At 43.8% G+C, this 19,768-nt stretch overlaps 1 protein-coding gene across 1 annotated transcript in view; it reads right to left on the bottom strand.

Moving 5' to 3' along the window:
- The window catches only part of LOC117351827 (rho GTPase-activating protein 24-like), a 42,303-nt gene extending 31,849 nt beyond the window's left edge, over positions 1–10,454 (bottom strand). The window contains exon 1 of the mRNA XM_033927672.1: positions 10,316–10,454. Within this exon, the coding sequence (XP_033783563.1) occupies positions 10,316–10,454 (139 nt within the window). The remainder of the gene's footprint in view (positions 1–10,315) is intronic.
- Between the last annotated feature and the right edge of the window lie 9,314 nt (positions 10,455–19,768).

Raw genomic sequence — 19,768 nt, 5'->3', positions numbered from 1 at the left:
TGGTTCGTCACATTCTCTGGCAACAAATTCCAGAGTTTAATTTCATGTTGTGCGAATAAATATTTTCTCTAGCTTGTTTTAAATCTACTCCTTAGTAGCTTCATTGTATGCCCCTAGTCCTATTCTAAATTTCAGTACCATTTCTTGAATTTACCCCATAATTCTAACCTTAGTTCAGGGCTTCCCAAACCTGACCTGGGGCCACAGAACTAGTCAGAATTTCAGGATATCCACAATGAATATACATGAGATTATTTTGCATTCATGGGAGACTCGGTATAGGCAAACTGATCTAATATATATTTACTGTGAATATTATGAAAACCTGAATGTCTTTTGAGAGCCCTGCTTTAGTTGTGTTCAGTGGTTAAAACTGCAAATAATTTTGTGATCCTGTGGGTGGAAGGAACTGGAAAATGCATTGCAAATGGAAATGCCTATTCTATTGCTCTGACACACTGCATTACAATTAGAGTCAGTCTTGATTGCTATGTTCAGAGCTGGATGGCGTATGTCAGATGCACACCTGAACTGTAAAAATGTTCTCCGATACGGAATTTGCATTTGAAGCCTTACTTTAGAAGGCAACCCACTTTCTGCGTTATTCATCTGCTAAATGAATGTCAATGAGATGCTAAAATAGAAATCTACCAAAAGCAGTAATTTAAAAAAGACGTTTTCTGATTATAAGTCACTCATATTGCACAAATAAATTTTTTTTTCTTGTCCTAAAGGCGTGAACCCATGAAATGGTGTCCTGTTTTGTGATCATTATACATTGGGGCATTTGGTGCTTGAGGCTAAGTGCCATCATTTTCAACCCTTCCCTCCTAAAAAAAATGCTTTCTGTGAAACCGGGTAAAGCTTTGGATTCTTGCCCAGAAATAGCTAAGAAGAAAAAATTAAAAAAAAAAAAAAAAAAAAAAATTTTAATTGAATCAGGTTGGGCAGACTGGATGGACAATTCGGGTCTTTATCTGCCGTCATCTACTATGTTACTATGTAAATAAATATGAAAGACTTGGGTAAAGGCTCAGACCATACCATATACTTTTCTTCTATACTGCAAGTTTGAAGTAGGCTTCAATGCGGTTTACAATAAGATTTTAGAGATCATGTACAATGATTAAAGCCCCTGTATAAGACTCTGAGACGTCATTTAGAACAGTGGTTCCCAACTCTGTCCTGGAGGACCACCAGGCCAATCGGGTTTTCAGGCTAGCCCTAATGAATATGCATGGAGCAGATTTGCAGGCCTGTCACTTTCATTATATGCAAATCTCTCTCATGCATATTCATTAGGGCTAGCCTGAAAACCCGATTGGCCTGGTGGTCCTCCAGGACAGGGTTGGGAACCACTGATATAGAATATTGTGTACAATTCTGGAGGCTGCACCTTCGAAAAGATCTAAAAAGGATGGAGTCGGTCCAGAGTAAGGCTGCTAAAATGGTGCGTGGTCTTCGTGATAAGGCATATGGGGACAGACTTAAAGATCTCAATCTGCATACTTTGGAGAAAAGGTGGGAGAGGGGAGATATGCAGCGAAACTGGACCACACTATCTCCAACCTCTGATAACAACAAACGACTACAAATATTTTCGCAAAGAAATCAAAACCCACCTATTCAAAAAATTTATACAGATGGCTTAACCCCAACTGGACCCCCCTCAATGCAACTCTCCCCTCCTCCCCCCCTCACCAGTTCCCTTCTCTTTAGTCTCAAGCATGTCAACTGCTTCCCTAACGGTATATATACTGGATCTGCACTATTTCCTATTTGTACAGCATCTTGTAGCTCTTGAAATATACAGCTCCATTATTCTTGTAACTTCTCCTGGAAATGACCAGAATTCTCTCTGTAATTATCCTGGAAATGTCCAGTTGTCTCTTTTGTAATCCGCCCAGAACTGCAAGGTTGAGGCGGAATAGAAATCAGTAATCTAATGTAATGTAAAGCTATGATAGACGTTTAAATACCTACGTGACATAATTGCGCATGAGTCAAATCTCTTTTCATTTGAAAGGAAGCTCTGGAATGAGAGGGCATAGGATGAAGTTAAAAGATGATGGTTCTCAGGAGTAATCTAAGGAAATACTTTTTTACAGAAAGGGTGGTAGATGCTTGGAATAGTCTCCCGGAAGAGGTGGTGGAGCCAGAGACTGTGTCTGAATTCAAGAGGGCCTGGGATAGCCATGTGGGATCTCTTGGAGAGAGAAAGAGATAATGGTTACTGTGGATGGGCAGCTCTATGACCTCACAATGCATGTGCACAGAGCCTTAGCCTATAGGAAGAGGAGATGCAAATGTTAAGAGCCTTAGCCAATAGGGAGAGAAAGAGATAATGGTTACTGCACATGGGCAGACTGGATGGGCCATTTGGCCTTTAACTGCCATCATGTTTCTATGAAACAGAATAGAAGGGTTCGTGTTTCTGGTTTGAGGAGAAAAGGTGTGTTTGTTTTTTTGTTTTTTTAAACTCTTCCTGAAGATATAACATGTGCGCAGTTGTCAAAGGTGAAGTGGGAGATTGTGCCATATTCTGGACCGCAAAGTTGGGTTCGTGCAGTTTCTTTCCAAAGTGTATGTGAAGGATGAGGAAAGTTCAGTTTGTATCGTAGTTGTGGTCTTGAGTTCAGGAACGATTTGATATACCACCTTTCTTGTTTCGTTTATTTATCTTTTATTTATAAGTTTAATCAAATTGTTACAAGTTAAATCACTTGCACAAATAATACAGAGTAAATTCTCTGCAAAATATTATGATTATAATAATTACCACCTTTCTGTGGTCAGTGGCATAGCGGGGGTGGCAGGTACCCGGGTCGGTGGTGCCCCCCCCCACCCATATCTGCTCTTTCCCTGCTCCTCCTGCCGCACTCGATTGCCCCTACCCTTCCCCCGTCCCTCTTTAACACTCCCGGCGTGAGCAGCAACCCCAACCTGCCGCTCGCGCCAGCATCGGCTCTTCCACTGACGTCACTTCTTAGGAGCAGGTCCAGGAAGGAGCCGATCCTAAAATGAGCAGCAGGTTTGGGATTGCTGTTCACGCCAGGAACTTTAAAGAGGTACGGGGGGGAGGGGCATGCACATGCGGAAGTGGGGGGCGGAAGATGGGTGCCACTTTGAACTGGACGGTGTAGCGTATACAAGTGGATTTTTTATGTTATGGAAACATTTGGCTCGCTTAAGTGCTCACAGCTAAAGTTAGGAGTGTAAAGTGGACTTAGGTGAGTTTTTTCTATGCACAAATGCTGTTTTGCTCAATCTTCATAGAAGATTGAGCCACAGGGCTCGGTCTTGGGCCCAATCCTATTCAACATCTTTATAAGGGACTTGGCAGAAGGGCTTCGGGGTAAAATAACATTATTCGCCGATGACGCCAAACTAAGTAATGTAGTGGGAAAATGCACAATAGATGATGTTTCAATGCCCGACAACATGATGCACGACCTACTCCTACTGGAGCACTGTAAATGCAAAGTTATGCACCTGGGCAGCCAAAATCCATGCAAGACTTATACCCTTAATGGCGAGATCCTTACAAGAACGGTAGCAGAATGCGACTTAGGGGTGATCGTCAGCGAGGACATGAAGGCTGCCAATCAAGTGGAGCAAGCTTCATCCAAAGCAAGACAAGTCATAGGTTGCATACGCAGGGGTTTCGTCAGCCGGAAGTCATTATGCCATTGTATAGATCCATGGTGAGGCCCCATCTGGAATACTGTGTGCAATTCTGGAGGCCGCATTATCGCAAGGATGTGCTGAGACTGGAGTCGGTTCAGAGAATGGCCATCCGGATGGTCTCGGGACTCGAGGATCTCCCGTACGAGGAACGGCTAGACAAATTGCAGCTATACTCACTCGAGGAGCGCAGAGAGAGGGGGGACATGATCGAGACGTTCAAGTATCTCACGGGCCGCATAGAGGCGGAGGAAGATATCTTCCTTTTCAAGGGTCCCACGACAACAAGAGGGCACCCGTGGAAAATTAGGGGAGGGAAACTACGAGCTGACACCAGGAAATTCTTTTTCACAGAAAGGGTGGTTGATCGCTGGAATAGTCTTCCATTGCATGTGATCGAGGCCAGCAGCGTGTCTGATTTTAAGGGCAAATGGGATCGTCACATCGGATCTATTCACAGGGCGAAGGTAGGGGAGGGACATTAGGGTGGGCAGACTAGATTGGCCGTAGCCCTTATCTGCCATCTATTTCTATGTTTCTATGACCCAGAAAGCTGTAGATAAGACTTTCTTTATGCTGTAGATGGCGCTCTATCCTTTCGGTATACCTAGTCTAAAGCAGACAGAGGCTGAAATCAAACGAATATAAGAGCGTAATCTGATTTATCATGAAGTCACTAATAAGTAGTCACTTAAAGAGGTCTGCCTAGAGTACACAGACAGAAAATCAGAAGACAAATTTGCTTTGGGAAGGCAGTAACTGAAAAAAAATTGACCACATCTGGAGTTGCGCTGTAAATGCACGGCAAGCGCAAATTTTTCTCAGGGCAGTAACATGGAAATTGCTAGCTGTGAGAGCGGGCAATCTGAAAAATTCAAGGGCAGAGTCTAATAAAAGTCGCTGCTCTTTCTAACTTTTCCTTCTATATATGCCACATTGAGCTTCTCACGCGCTTAATTTGTGCGTACATCTTAAATGAATAACAAGTCAGCGCTGATAATTGGATTCTTAACAAGTAATTGTTATTGAATTGAATTTAAAATTTTATACATTACATCACAAACTTAGGCATGGGATCTGGGCCTAAAATTTATGTGTGAAATCAAAAAAGGGGCGCAGAAACGGGAGGATCATGGGTGGCTTGGGGGTGTTCCCCTCTCCAAATTTACACATGTATTCATAGAATAAGGGGCATCCGCGCCTAAACTAGGTACAAGTATTTTATTTAAAAATTTATATACCGTACAAATCCTATGCTCAGGGCACTGGTCTTATGACCTAAGGGCCGCCGCGTGAGCAGACTGCTGGGCACGATGGACCACTGGTCTGACCCAGCAGCGACAATTCTTATGTTCTTATACAGTTTACATAATACTATTGTATTTAGACTGTATTATATGTTACTGTATTTAGACTCACTGTATTGTATTGTATGTGGATCTATGATATCGTATTGTATTAAGATTTTTGCTATTCGCTGAATGTCCAGCCTTCTTATAATGTAAACCGCCTAGAAGTCGCCTGACTATGGCGGTATAGAAAAATAAAGTTATTATTATTATTATTATTATAATAACAGTCATAAATAGACAGTACATACATGCTCACTACATAAACAGCATTGCTGTAATATGCAGAATAGCTGACAAAAAGGCATTTTCAGGTAATTACAGTACACAATATCTCATCATAAGAAAGCACTTACAAACAATTGCGTTTTCAACATTTTCTTGAAACCCAACCTACCTGCGCATAAGTGCAGAACCGCTGGCAAGGCATTCCAAAGCTTTACACCCCCCCCCCCCCCCCGCTGACAACTAATGCCTCCTTATGCTAAGATGTATTTCAGTTGATAATCGCCTGCTATAATAATTCTGACATCGAAGTATGATTTGAACATAAGAAGTTGCCTCCGCTGGGTCAGACCAGAGGTCCATCGCGCCCAGCAGTCCGCTCTCGCGGCGGCCCATCAGGTCTATGACCTCTGAAGCGGCTTCTTTACCATCTCTATAACCTACCTCTGCTTTTATCTGTACCCCTCAATCCCCTTATCTTTTAGGAATCTATCTAAACCTTCCTTGAACCCCTGCAATGTTCTCTGGCTTATCACAACCTCCGGAAGCGCATTCCATGTGTCCACCACCCTCTGGGTAAAAAAGAACTTCCTACCATTTGTTCTAAACCTGTCCCCTTTCAATTTCGCCGAGTGACCCCTAGTTTTTGTGGTTCCCCACAGTCTGAAGAATCTGTCCCTGTCTACCTTCTCTATGCCCTTCAGGATTTTGAAGGTTTCTATCATGTCTCCTCTAAGTCTCCTCTTCTCCAGGGAGAACAGCCCCAGCATTTTCAACCTGTCAGCATATGAAAAGTTTTCCATACCTTTTATCAGTTTAGTCGCTCTCCTCTGGATCCCCTCAAGAACCGCCATGTCCTTCTTGAGGTACGGCGACCAGTACTGGACACAGTACTCCAGGTGCAGTCGCACCATTGCCCGATACAGCGGCATGATGACTTCCTTTGTTCTGGTTGTGATGCACTTTCACGGGTCATGGACCTGATGGGCCGCCGCAGGAGCAGACCGCTGGGCGCGATGGACCTCTGGTCTGACCCAGTGGAGGCAACTTCTTATGTTCTTAATGTACTAGAGTTTTTACATGCAAAGCCAAACTTAAGTGACTTTACCCTTTAAAAAAAGGCATACGGAGGATCCTGCATGCAGCAGCAATTATAACCCTGAAATAAAAGAGGGAAGGAGTGGCAGTTTATTTATTAACCACTTATTATGAAGAGATATATCAAAGGCAGTGCCCAGCGGATACAACTTACAGTTTTGGAGACTGTATCTGGTGAAGGATATAAGGAGACTTGGAAGTGGTCCAGTGAAAGGTGACGAAGATGGTAGGAGGTTTGAGCCAAAAGATGTCCAAGGAGAGACTGGAATATGTGTACTGAAGAGGACAGGAGGGACAGGGGAGATATGACGCAGACTTAAAAGGTATTAATATAGAACCAAATCTTTTCCAGAGAGAGGGAAATGGCAAAACTAGAAGACATAAATTGAGATTGCGAGGAGGTAGACTTAGGAGGAATATTAGGAAATTCTTTTTCCACGAAGAGGAATGCCCTCCCGAGGGAGCTGGTGGAGAAGAAGACAGTGACAGAACTCAAAAAAGCTTGGGACAAACACAGAGGATCTCTAATCGGAAAATGAAGGGTATAATTGGAAGAACTAAGGCTGGTTCTTGGCAGACTTGAAGGGCTTATGTCTTGTATATGGCTATTGGGTTTAGGATGGGCTGGGGAGGGCTTCGGCGGCAACCCAGTAGTTGGAACCTAAGCACAGTACTGGGCAAACGTCTGCGGTCTGTAACCCAGAAATATCAATGAACAGAACCGTGGATTTGTCATGCATGTAGCTATAGGGCAGGCTGGATGGACCATTTGGGTCTTTATCTGCTGTCATTTACTATGTTATTAACCAAGCCAGCCTCTTTAAGACGACCTTATTAATCGCATAACAATAGCAAAATGTACAAATACTGTATTAGCGATGAAGTAAACTTGGAAATGGCAATTATTACAGGATCAAAAATAAACATTTTAACAGTATCATATAACGGAAATATGATAAAATGTCAGCAGAATATGAATGATACCCTAATAGAATGGAAGAACATTCAAATAACACAGATATGCACAGGAGGGGGGGGGGGGGGGGAATGGTCCGCCCCCAGGTGCAATCTTTGTAAAAGGTGTAGATACCCGTCGTCCTCTCCACCAACCCCCGTCTCACGCGTGTGCACCCCTTTCCTTCACCTCCCCTCGTACCTCTTTAATTTTTCCTGCATGAGCAACATTACGAATTTGCCGCCTGCATCAGTATCACTTCCAGGCCCCTTGTCTGTGTCGCCTAAGTTAAGCCAGTTAAACTGGGCCTAAATGTCTATGACTAACTTGTGTGCGGATCGGACATATTCTGAAACGATGCACATAACGTTTAGGAATGGCCACGATCTGTCCCTGCCCATCCCCCCCCCCGTTTTCAGATTCACACACTGCAGCTGTTGAATACTTTCTATAGAATCACACTTTCCGAGTTGTGTGTGTGTGTGTGTGTAACTTAATTAGTGAGAATTGGCATCAATTACGAGATGTTAATTGTCAATTATCAGTAATTAAGCCAATTAATTGTTGCACATGCAAATCGCCTGGGTGTACCAATTTGCACGCACAACTTAAGCCACCATATACAGAAGTTTCAAGTTTTATTTTGGTTTGAACTGCTTATTTAATATGAGGGTGAGTGAATGATCGCCACATGTCTTAAAGACTAGGGAGAAGAGCCAGATTTTCACCTGTTGCTTGAAATATATTTTTAACGGCACTGATAATTTTCTGCAGGACATAAATAAAATAAAAATAATTAAAGTTCAAAGCCAAAAGTTAAGTTTTACCTGTACAGCTGCAATGAGAATAAAGAAGCAAGTTTCAAAGCAATTCCAGGTCATGACCTGGAAGAAAAAGTGTTCCAGTTAAACAAGATTCTGTATGAATGTAATTTTGAGTGTATTCACATTTTTCGAGGCCCCTGAGTGCGCAGAATATATGTATATATACAGTAGGATGTGACTTTTTATTTTTTATAGAATGGAAGCTTTCTGCAGCTATAGTCTAGATCAGTGTTCTTCAACCTTTTTACACCTATGGACCGGCAGAAATAAAAGAATTATTTTGTGGACCGGCATCGGTCTGCAGACCGGCGGTGGAAGGACACTGAACTAAGTCGTGGGCCATCTGGAAGCCTTCCCTCTGATGTTGCGACATCAGAGAGAAGGCTTCCAGTTCAGGCGCAGGATGTGCGTAGGAGCCGCCGCCCGTGGCTTTGTGCACTGAGTCAGTGAGGAAGAGGGAGCCGGCCAGAAGATAACGCTGCATCAATTGCACCGCGAACTGGGGGTTGAAGAACACTGTTTTGGGCCTGATGCACCTATGGACCGGCAGTAAATTTCTGTGGACCGGCACTGGTCCATGGACCGGTGGTTGAAGAACACTGGTCTAGATCATTAAATCGCCATCTTGTAATGGCATGTATAGTGAAAGGATTGCGGTACTGCAAAAAAAGGTGCTTTTATGGGAGTAAAATTTCCATAACACATGCAGGCCTTCAATTATTAGGAAAGAAGTTATTTAAAAAGCCTTTTTAATGAGGACATCTCTGTTTCATCTCTACCAGCTCCATCTTTGGTCACGTAAGTCAATTAAATTAGTCTCTTCCTGGAGCGCCGCCAGGCTAACTCCCATTATGTCACTCGCTGTAATCTGTATCTGAAGAGCAATTTCTTATCCTTTCAACAAGTTTGCACAGAGTAATTCATGATATTGCGGTAAAATATGACTTTTAATTTGCTGAGTGCTGCAGTGGCTTTTTTAATATTGGCTCATTGTCCTTGGCTCTCATGCAATCGCTGCTTTTTAAGGCAGAGATGGTTACAGTTGGACAGCTGAAGATTCATAGAGATCTACTGTACAGATAAAGAATATGAAATCGGCAAAAGACTGCAAAGCAAATCTGCCCTGCTCATTTCCCCTTTCCTGCTGTAATACTCCAAACTTGAACATAAGAATTGCCGCTGCTGGGTCAGACCAGTGGTCCGCTCACTTGATTTGATTGCTGGCTGCACCTCCATACCTCAAAACTAAAGACCCTCTGTGACTGTCTCTTGTTTTCTGAATTCCGATACACTTTTACCTCTACCGCAGCTATTCAAAACACAGCAATAAAACTCATCTATAAAACCGGTAAATTTGACCATGTTACCCCTCTTTTGAAGGAAGCACACTGGCTCCCCATTACACACCGTATCACCTATAAAACCATTCTGCTCACTTTTAAAATCAGACTTTCTCACCTGCCTTCATATTTAGACAAGCTCCTCATTCCTCAACGTTCAATACGTCTACTGAGGTCAGCCGATCAGAAACTCTTGTCAATTCCTTCTATAAAATTTCTTCTACACTAGGAAAATAAACTTCGAAGTAGTAGCTCCAACTTTGTGGAATGCTCTGCCGCAGCCACTCTGATCCGAACTTCAACTTATAAATTCAAGATAAGCCTGAAGACTTTCTTATTTAGCGATGCTTTTTCCTGTGTTTAGACTTTTCCTCTTATATATATATATTTTTTTTTTTTCTCTTTCTTTTCTTCCTTTTCTTTCTTATTTTTTTTTTCTTTCTTCCTTTTCTCCCCTTCCTTTCATTCTTCTTTTTTCTTCTTTTCATATTCAACCAACCGCTTTCTCAAAGCGATCCCATCCTATTTGTTTTACCCTCTTCCCTCTTTCTCCTTTCAACATGTAACTTTCCCCCATCCTTCCTACTCTCCCTCACATTCAAGTTTGTCTAGTTAATGTCTTTGGTGTGCACTTTTTATTATTTTTTTAAATACATATATATATCTTCTCTCTTTTAAAATTTTTATTGTAAACCGGCCAGATACTAGTTGATGGTCGGTATATTAAAAGTCAATAAACTTGAAACTTTCTTTTACGTTACTCCTGAATCTACAGCCTCTCCGTTTCAGAAGGTACGAGGACTGGCAATTAAGTTCATGAACTTGGCACCGTGCGCTTACGTTGGTGGCACTTGTACAAACAGCTTGGTAACGCTTCATAACCTCGGTATAACGGTGTCTCGCAGCTGTGTTCGTGTTGACATGTGGTGGTGTCTTGCTGAGTGGCGTTCATTATTGTCGCATGTTCAAGCGCCGACATTCTCGCAACAAGCAAACATTAAATTTCTTGTTAAACTTGGGCAAGAGAGGAAGTAAAATCGGGCACATGTTAAAATTTTGGGGAATAATACCAGTGTACAAATGGATCAAACGTTTTGGGGTTTTTTTTCTGAGGGAAGAGAAAGCGTCGCTGATGAAGAGAGGTCAGGGCCACTAGTAACGAGCAGAACTGATGAAAATATTGCAAAAATGTGTCAACTTCGTGCGTCAAAATCGTTGACCAACTGTGAGACGCACAGCAGACCAAGTAAACATCGATAGAGAAACAGGTTAGGAAAATCTTAAGTGGAAAATCTTGGCGTGAGAAAGGTGTGTGCAATCACCACAATGTACCAGTCACAAGGCACTGTCTGTGAGAGTTTTTAGCCAGATAGCAAGTACACTTCCCCCTCCCCATTCTCAGTTCCTGCACTCGCGGTTTCATATAATTGCGATTTTTTTTTTTTTCTGGGGAGGGGGAAAATTTAAAAAACAGTCTTTTTTCCTCCCTGCCGCCTTCCTGGCCTTACCTGGTGGTCTAGAGGGTTTTCAGGGCAGGAGCGATCTTCCTACGCTCCTGCCCCGTGCAGATCGTCATGAGGAAATGGCTGCTGGGAGTTCCTGTAGTCTCTCGAGACTACAACGGGAACTCCCTACAGCCATTTCCTGATGGCGATCTGCACGGGGCAGGAGCATAGGAAGATCGCTCCTGCCCCGAAAACCCTCTAGACCACCAGGTAAGGCCGGGAAGGCGGCAGGGAGGTGGGGGGTGGGTCAGAGCTGGATAATCGCGGTTTTTCGGCATTCGCGGTCTGGCTCTGCCCATATCCCCCGCGAATGATGAGGGAGAAGTGTAACTGTATTGGAACACCCTCCCTACTCGCCTGATCTGGCGCCTAATTAATTTTTTTCTTTACCTGAAGATAAAGGAACTATTGAAAGGCAGACATTTAGATGACATTCAGGACATCAAGGGTACTGCGATGACAGTTTTGGGCATTCCATAAAAAGAGTTCCCAAAACCAGGGCAGGATTAATGCATAGGCAAACTAGGCATTTGCCTAGGGCCCAAACGTTTAGGAGGGGGCCCTCTCAATTTCTGCCAAGGTCCTGGGTAAGAAAGTTGCAAGCAGAAAGCATGGTTGGCTGGGGCGAGGCCAGAGCAGTGTGTACTCTTCCCATCCTCTGACGTCATTCTCCAGGCAGAAGGGACTCGGCAAGCAGCAGTTCTTCCCTGCTGTGCCATCCTTTGCTGGTTTTCCTCTGCAGCGAGGACCAAGGGGACCCCATTCTGAAACTTTTGAAATGCATTCAGATTATGCTAAAGGGCCCAATGGACTTGTTTACCTAGGGCCTGCCAAAGAATTAATCCTGCCCTGCTCTTAGGCATTGGTGGAATGAGGCATTGGTTATCGGAGGCTGAAACTTGTCGCACTATTTATTCAGTTTTCTACATTGTTCTCCCAGAAGAGCTTGGAATGGTTTACAATGAATTTATTCAGCTACTCAAGCATTTATCCCTGTCTGTCCTGGTGGGCTCACAATCTATCTAATGTACCTGGGGCAATGGGGGTGACTTGCCCAGGGTCACAAGAAACAGCGTGGGTTTGAACCCACAATACAATACAATAAATCAATTTCTAGACCGCATAACCAAATAGTTCCATGCGGTACACAAAAGAGTAATAAAGATACAGAAATAATCTGAATGAAGAGATCTAATTGCCTATGAATTTGTTCGAGAGATGGGTCTTTAATGCCTTCTAAACTGAAGGTGAGACAAGGAGCACAAATGCCGGAAATCACTATCGTGCATAGCAGCTTGAAAAGAGTTGTCTCTCGTGAATTTTTTTAAATATTTACAGCCATTAACTGGCGGAAAGGCATACAATGCCTGAGTGTTGCTCGCGTGTTTCTGAGGTGAAAAACCAAATTAATCTAAACTAAACTAAACCTTAAGTTTATATACTGCATCTTCTCCACGGAAGTGGAGCTCGACACGGTTTACAAGAACTTAAATATAAGAAGAGAAAGGAAAAGGTTTACATGAGCTTATATTTAGAAGGGGGAAAATAGAATTACATGTTAGAGAAGAGCCAAGTTTTCAGTTGCTTGCGGAATAGTTGGAGAGAGCCCAGGTTCCGCAGCGGGATAGTAAGGTCGTTCCAGAGACCTGTGATTTTGAAGAGAAGAGATTTTCCCAGTTTACCTGCATAGAGAATACCGCGTAGAGAGGGGAAGGATAGTTTATATCTTTGGGCGGGTCTGGCGGAGTCAGGACTCGAGGAGTTAAAGGATAGTGGGATTAGGGGAGGAAGGATGCCGTGAATGATCTTAAAAGCCAGGCAGGAGCATTTGAAATGGGGCATAAATGGGAAGTTCTCGGACTGGGAAAATGTGACTAGCGGTGTGCCCCAGGGCTCGGTACTTGGGCCCATCTTATTTAATATCTTCATCAATGACCTAGAGGATGGAACATCCAGTGAGATCATCAAGTTTGCAGATGACACAAAGCTATGCCGGGCCATCAAATCGCAGAAGGACAGTGAAGAACTCCAGAGTGACTTGAGCCGATTGGAGAATTGGGCAGATAAATGGCAGATGAAGTTTAATGTAGAAAAATGCAAAGTGATGCACTTAGGCAGAAAAAATAAAGAACACAAGTATAGTATGTCAGGTGCAACTCTGGGAAAATCTGAACAGGAAAAGGACCTGGGAGTATTAATCGATAGGACACTGAAGCCGTCGGTGCAATGTGCGGCGGCAGCGAAGAACGCGAATAGAATGCTAGGCATGATAAAGAAGGGAATCACGAGTAGATCGGAGAAAGTCATAATGCCGCTTTATAGAGCGATGGTCAGACCACACTTAGAATACTGCGTCCAGCATTGATCTCTATACCTAAAGAAGGATATCATACTGCTAGAGAGGGTGCAGAGACGAGCAACAAAGCTGGTGAAAGGTATGGAGAACCTGGATTACGAGGAAAGACTTAAGAGACTGGGGTTGTTCTCCCTTGAGAAAAGGAGACTACGAGGGGATATGATCGAGACATTCAAAATACTGAAAGGAATCGACAAGATAGAGCAGAAAAAAACGTTATTTACAATGTCCAATGTGGCACAGACAAGAGGACATGGGCTGAAGCTAAGGGGGGACAAGTTCAAGACAAATATCAGGAAGTTCTGCTTCACACAACGAGTGGTGGACACCTGGAATGCTCTCCCAGAAGAGGTAATTGCGGAATCCACCATTCTAGGATTTAAGGGTAAGTTAGATGTACATCTCCTTATGAGTGGCATGAAGTGACATGGGTAGGGGTAGGCTAGATGCACTTCTCTTTACGAGAAGCTTGGAGCGATATGGGGACCAAAACTATGCCAGGGTACACCTGGCGGGGCCTCCGCGTGTGCGGATCGCCGGACCTAGGGTCTGTTCCGGAGATGGCGCTTCTTATGTTCTTATGAAATGGATTCTGGAAATCACTGGGAGCCAGTGAAGAATCTGTCGGGAATTGTGGGGCTTGACCAGGGTGCCGAGGCTGTAGCTTTAACCACTGTGCCACACTCCTCCCCCCTGTGTGTGTCAACAGTCACACACAGTCCTGAGCACGACTGCTTAGAAAAAGCGATGGAGATGTTAAAAAAGACGGGGTAAATATGCAGCCAGAGCTGGTCAGCATTTTTCTGAATATTCAAAGCCAGGCTGCGTCCGACCACCGGCATTGAATATCCAGGTTTGCGTGGCCAGCTGTCCCTTAAGTGCAATGACCACCTAAGGAAAACTAGATTAAGATAGGATAGTGTTTTCTGTGGTCCGATTTGTCCAGTTAACTTTAGGTGGTTAAGTGCCGAATACCAGCACTTAACTGCATTAAAGGGGCCTTTTACAAAGCCACAGTAAATGCATTGAAGCCTTCCGGAATTGAATGGGCTTTGGCATATTTACCAAGGTAGCATCACTACCGCAGCTTTCTAAAAGGGGCCCTAAGTGCTGACTGCACCCCAGTTTTAATCTGGTAACCGCTATATGTGAGACTTTTTTTTTTTTTTTTCAGAAACGAAAATCTGGACCCATGGCCCCTCCGCCAGGCCCGCCCCATTCTGCCCGAGTCGCGCCCCGTCTTGCCCCCACCCCCTCAATCTGTTTGCTCGTCGGGACGCATCTGCGTGTGCGCCGGTGTGACGTGATGACATGGCACGCAGGCCTGTCAACGTCACCGTGTCGCGTCCACGCATGCACAGATGGCCATCCCAGCAATCGCTCGTTGCTAGAGGCTTTTCAGAGGCCAGACAAAGTGCTGGGCTTTGAAAAGTCATCTGGACCCCCGGACACGTCCTCAAAAAGGAGAACACGTCCGAGCAAATCCAGCCGTCTGGTAACCCTAGTCTCTCGCAAACAATATAACTGGCCAGGAGTCTGTCTAGCCCGGTTAAATTACTTCCATATCAATTCCAGAAAAAAAGTATGGTAAAAAGTCAGAAACATACATACAGTATATGTTTCCTTTCCCCATAGGGCCTGAAATGAAACAGCTCCAGTTCCCTGGAAACAACTCCCTTTTGAAGTCTGTATATCTGATTATGAGATAGCCATTTCTATTCTATAAAGTTAAAGAATGTTATGCAGCCTAAGCTGATATGATGTCTTTATTGAAAAGAGGCAAATGAAGGACGAGGCACAGTTTTCTCCTGCTTTTTTCTGCTTGTTTACTGTGCTTTGCAGAGATACTGCAACTATGCGTCTTCGCTGTAATAAATCTTAGTCAACCCTGCGCACGGTACTGCAGGAGCTTAGAAAACACTTCTCTGGATCTGCGAGGCAGACACTCTTGGGAAATCTTTGCACGCAAACTGGAACTGCACTTATAGTTTTAGTTCAGAACTGATTTGATTTATCAGGATTAAGCTGAGCTTGTTGTTAATCCTATAAGGTTTGTTTTGTTTTACAATTAACCCTCTTTTAAACGCCAGGCATCGTCTGTGCCAGAATAGCCACGAAGAACAGCCACAACGCGGATCGGGCGGCCTGCAGGATTCAGAAGCTATATTGAAAGAATGTTTTTTTCCTTTTTTAGTAATTGGCACATAGGGTTCATTTCCAAGCCTTAAAAAGAAAAAGCAAATCCGAGGAGTGTCCTCTCTCCACCAAGAAATAAGAAATATTTAAAGTAAACAAAAAAAAGTAGAGGAACGTACCTAAATACGGACTAACTAGGGAATTCTATACATTTATTTATTCAATTTTCTAAACCATTCTCCGAGGGGAGCTCAGAGCCACGCCCCACAAGAAGCTGCCTGAAAAGATAGGAGTCGTTGAAAGTAGCTCATAGAAACATAGAAAGTGAAGGCAGAAAAAGGCCGAGGCCCATCGAGTCTGCCCACACCACTGACCCACCCCCCTATTTAATCGCTCTCTGATGACCTTTCCCTCGTAGAGATCCGACATGAGCATCCCATCTGTTCTTAAAATCCGGCACGCTGCAGGCCTCGATCACCTGCACTGGGAGCTTATTCCAGCTGTCAACCACTCTTTTGGTGAAGAAGTATTTCCTGGTGTCGCCATGAAACTTCCCGCCCTTAATTTTCAGCAGGTGTCCTCTTGTGGCGGAGGGTCCTTTAAGAAGGACCCTCTTCTATAAACGACTCTTTACTGATGGAAAAGCAAACAAATTACAATTACATCTTGGGCGTTGCGAATTAATGAATAACAAATGATCTGCAAGATAATCGGGCGCTAAACCATGTAAGACTTTATAGCATATACAGCAAACTTAAATCCGACTCTGGCCTCGACTGGTAACCGATGAATTTGGTAATAAGGTGTGACGTGATCTGATTTTTTTTTTTTTCAGATTGAAAATTAATCAGACTGCTGCGCTTTGTACGATGCGAAGTCTATGAAGATTTTTCTGATAACCCGCTAAGTAAACTATATTACAGTAATCCAAAATACTTAGAATTAATGTCTGTACCAACAGTCTAAAAGAAGACGCATCAAACTATGATCTAATAGTCTGTTATTTCTACAACATATAGAAACTTTCCTTTGAATTCACAGAGAGATTTTGATCTAAAATAACCCCTAGAATTCTTATAGTAGGATTAATCTAGTATAAAATTCCATTTAAATTTATACTTGTCTCTAGTTCTTCTTGCAAGGAGTAGCATAGAAGTATTTTTTTTTTCTGTATTGAGTTTAACTTAAATTTGGTCATCCATGATTGTGGTGGAAATTAACTGCATAGATTGAGAGAATGATGAATATATTGGAATTGCAGTAGTATGAGGGCGGGGCCACACATCCCCCCCTCCCCCCCCAGGTGCAAAATCTGGTAAGCCTATACTAGGCTCATAAATGTAAGCAAACAAATGTCAGGCCTACATTTATAAAAAAAAATAAAAATAATAACTTCTAAGATCCTGTATTAAGATGAATTTTCATTTGAAAACTCAAGGTCCCAACACTTTTGCAATCTCAACAAGAAATGCTTGCATCCTTATTCATCTGTAAACCCCTAGTATCATTTTCCATTTGATATACTCCACTAATATTGCAAGATAAGCAAAACATTTGATTAAATTTTAACTTGATATACAAGCAATGTCTTGCAATATGAGTACATACAGTATACACGCGTCACATCATCACAACTGAGCCAATGGTTCTTCTCTCTCTCATGCTGCGGGAGTTTAGTGACTGTTTTAAATGAGCGATGTCTTGCATTATGAGTATGTACAGTATTTTGTATTCAAGTTTTGGGGTTGTGGAATGAATCATCTGAGTTTCTATTATTTCTTATGGGGAAATTTGCTTTAATATACTAATGTTTTGGATTACAAGCATGGTTTCGGAACGAATTGTACTCGTAAACCAAGGTTTTACTGTACTTTTTTTTAAAAACGCTCCCTCCTCGACTGCCTCTTCATTATTCAACAGCGTTGTATGTTGTAAAATCTGAGAGAGGGGGGCGGAACGGGACCAGGCCAGGGGCTGAACAGGGCGGGGGGCCACGCATCTTTTTTCTAGATGCAAAATCTGGTAACCCTTTAAAACAGCAAGGGCGAGAGAGAAATAAGCACCTACACTGGTGCATTTTCTCCCCCTCTGCCACTTTTCTTCTCTCCTCTCACCCCTTTCCTCTACGGAGAAGAGAGCACACCACCTGGTGGGAGTGTCGTTTCCTATCATGGAGGTAGGGGGAGGAGATCATGACATGACCAAGCTCTGTGGTTAGTTGCCAAGGGACAGGAACATAAGAAGTTGCCTCCACTGAGTCAGACCAGAGGTCCATCCTGCCCAGCGGTCTGCTCTCGCGGCGGCCCATCAGGCCTATTTGCCTGAACAGTGTCCCTGACTAATTTTGTAACTGCCTCTAATCCTATCCCTATTACCTACCTCTACTCCTATCTGTACCCCTCAATCCCTTTGTCCTCCAGGTACCTGTCCAGACCCTCTTTGAAGCCCTGTCGCGTGCTCCTGCTTATCACATCCTCCGGTAGCGCGTTCCATGTATCCACCACCCTCTGAGTGAAAAAGAACTTCCTGGCGTTTGTTCTAAACCTTTCCCCTTTCAATTTCTCTGAGTGCCCCCTTGTACTTGTGTTTCCCCGTAATTTGAAAAATCTGTCCCTGTCTACTCTTTCTATGCCCTTCATGATCTTACAAAGGTAAGGGGTCTTCTAAAGCTTTGAGCTCAGTAAGGTCACACTAAAGTCCTTTCCTCTTCAGAACAAAAGACGCTGGCGAGAACTGATTTCATATGAGGAATTCAAAAGTTCCACCTTCAGAGAAGTCATATACAACAGCAGCATGTGTTGCGGAGTGGGAACGATCACCCACGTAGGCCAAAACGATGACACATCGACAGAAAGGCTAGCGAGGTAGGCGGTGTAGAGTCTTTTCCAGCCCAAAATACTGCAGGCCATATGCTCCAGGCAACTGCTTATAAATGCAAACTTTCTTTTTAATGCTAATGAATGCACAATGAATATTACGATTACAAAACAAGTGTAGAGGAAGCTGTCACAATTTCATAAGCATGTCTTGATATCTGGTGCACCATATTCTTCACAGATAACAAGCTTCTCGTTTTTTTTTGTTTTTTTGACAGTTATATATTCTGCTCCTTTCCGAGAAAACAGCCATCTTGCAAATCCTACCATGATTACACATCAGTGCAGTGGCGTAGCAAGGGTGAGAGGCTCCTCCCCTGCCCTCATCTCCTCCCCCTTGCGATTCATTCACCCCCTTCCTTTCCCCCATACCTCTCTAGTTGTTCACCGCCTCGAGTAACAATGTCAACGCGCTCCTCGCCAGCCCAGTGGTTCTCCCTCCGACGTCATTTCCTGCGCATAGCACCCGGAAGGGACAACGGCGGGAGAGCTGATGCGGTCACAAGGAACACGTTGAAGTTGTTACTCGAGGTGGTAAACATCTATAGGTATGGGGGGAGGGAAGGGGGAGGCGTTTGCAGCTCCCTAGGCAATGAAGGAAAGAACAGGGCAATGCTGAGGGCCATAGAACGGTCTTCCCTTCCAATGACCCAGCTGGAGAGCAAACGCCTATAGATCTGATCATTAGTGACCCCTTTGTGCCACTTCAAAGCTGCCATGAAAGAGCTGGGCTCCACGTGGCAGGGAGAGGATGGTGCAGTGGTTAGAGCTACAGCCTCAGCACCTTGGGGTTGTGGGTTCAAACCCATGCTGCTCCTTGTGACCCTGGGCAAGTCACTTAATCCCCCCATTGCCCCAGGTACATTAGATAGATTGTGAGCCCACCGGGACAGACAGGGAAAAGTTTCAGCCTCTGATAACCAGAGCTGGTATTGTGACCTCATAATGCCTCATTCCACCAATAAGAGCCAACCTCATCAGTGATGTCACAATGGCTGGATTGTCCTAGGCTTGGCTCACTTTTGCTACATTTTGATTTCTAGGGTGGTGCAGTGGTTAAAGCTACTGCCTCGGCACCCTGAGGTTCTGGGTTCAAACCCACACTGCTTCATGTGACCCTGAGCAAGTCACTTAATCCCCCCATTGAACCCGCCAGGACAGACAGGGAAAAATGCTTGAAGTCCTGAATAAATTCATATAAACCATTCTGGGAGAACGGTATGGAAAACTGAATAAATAAATGACTGGTGATGGTCCGAGCAGCACTAGTAGCATCACAGCCCCTTGGCCTGACACCCTAGTGACCCCCCATCTCACCTTGGCAATAGTGCTGATCACTTTAATAGAGAATGGCAACACTGATTTACCAAGTGCTTGTTTTCAGTCTGTGAGATGTACAAAGGTGCTTCGTGTTTCTACA

The sequence above is a fragment of the Geotrypetes seraphini genome, chromosome 18 (genome assembly GCF_902459505.1).
Source record: "Geotrypetes seraphini chromosome 18, aGeoSer1.1, whole genome shotgun sequence".
In the NCBI taxonomy this organism is placed as follows: Eukaryota; Metazoa; Chordata; class Amphibia; order Gymnophiona; family Dermophiidae; genus Geotrypetes; species Geotrypetes seraphini.
This window is presented reverse-complemented; position numbering and strand designations above follow the sequence as displayed.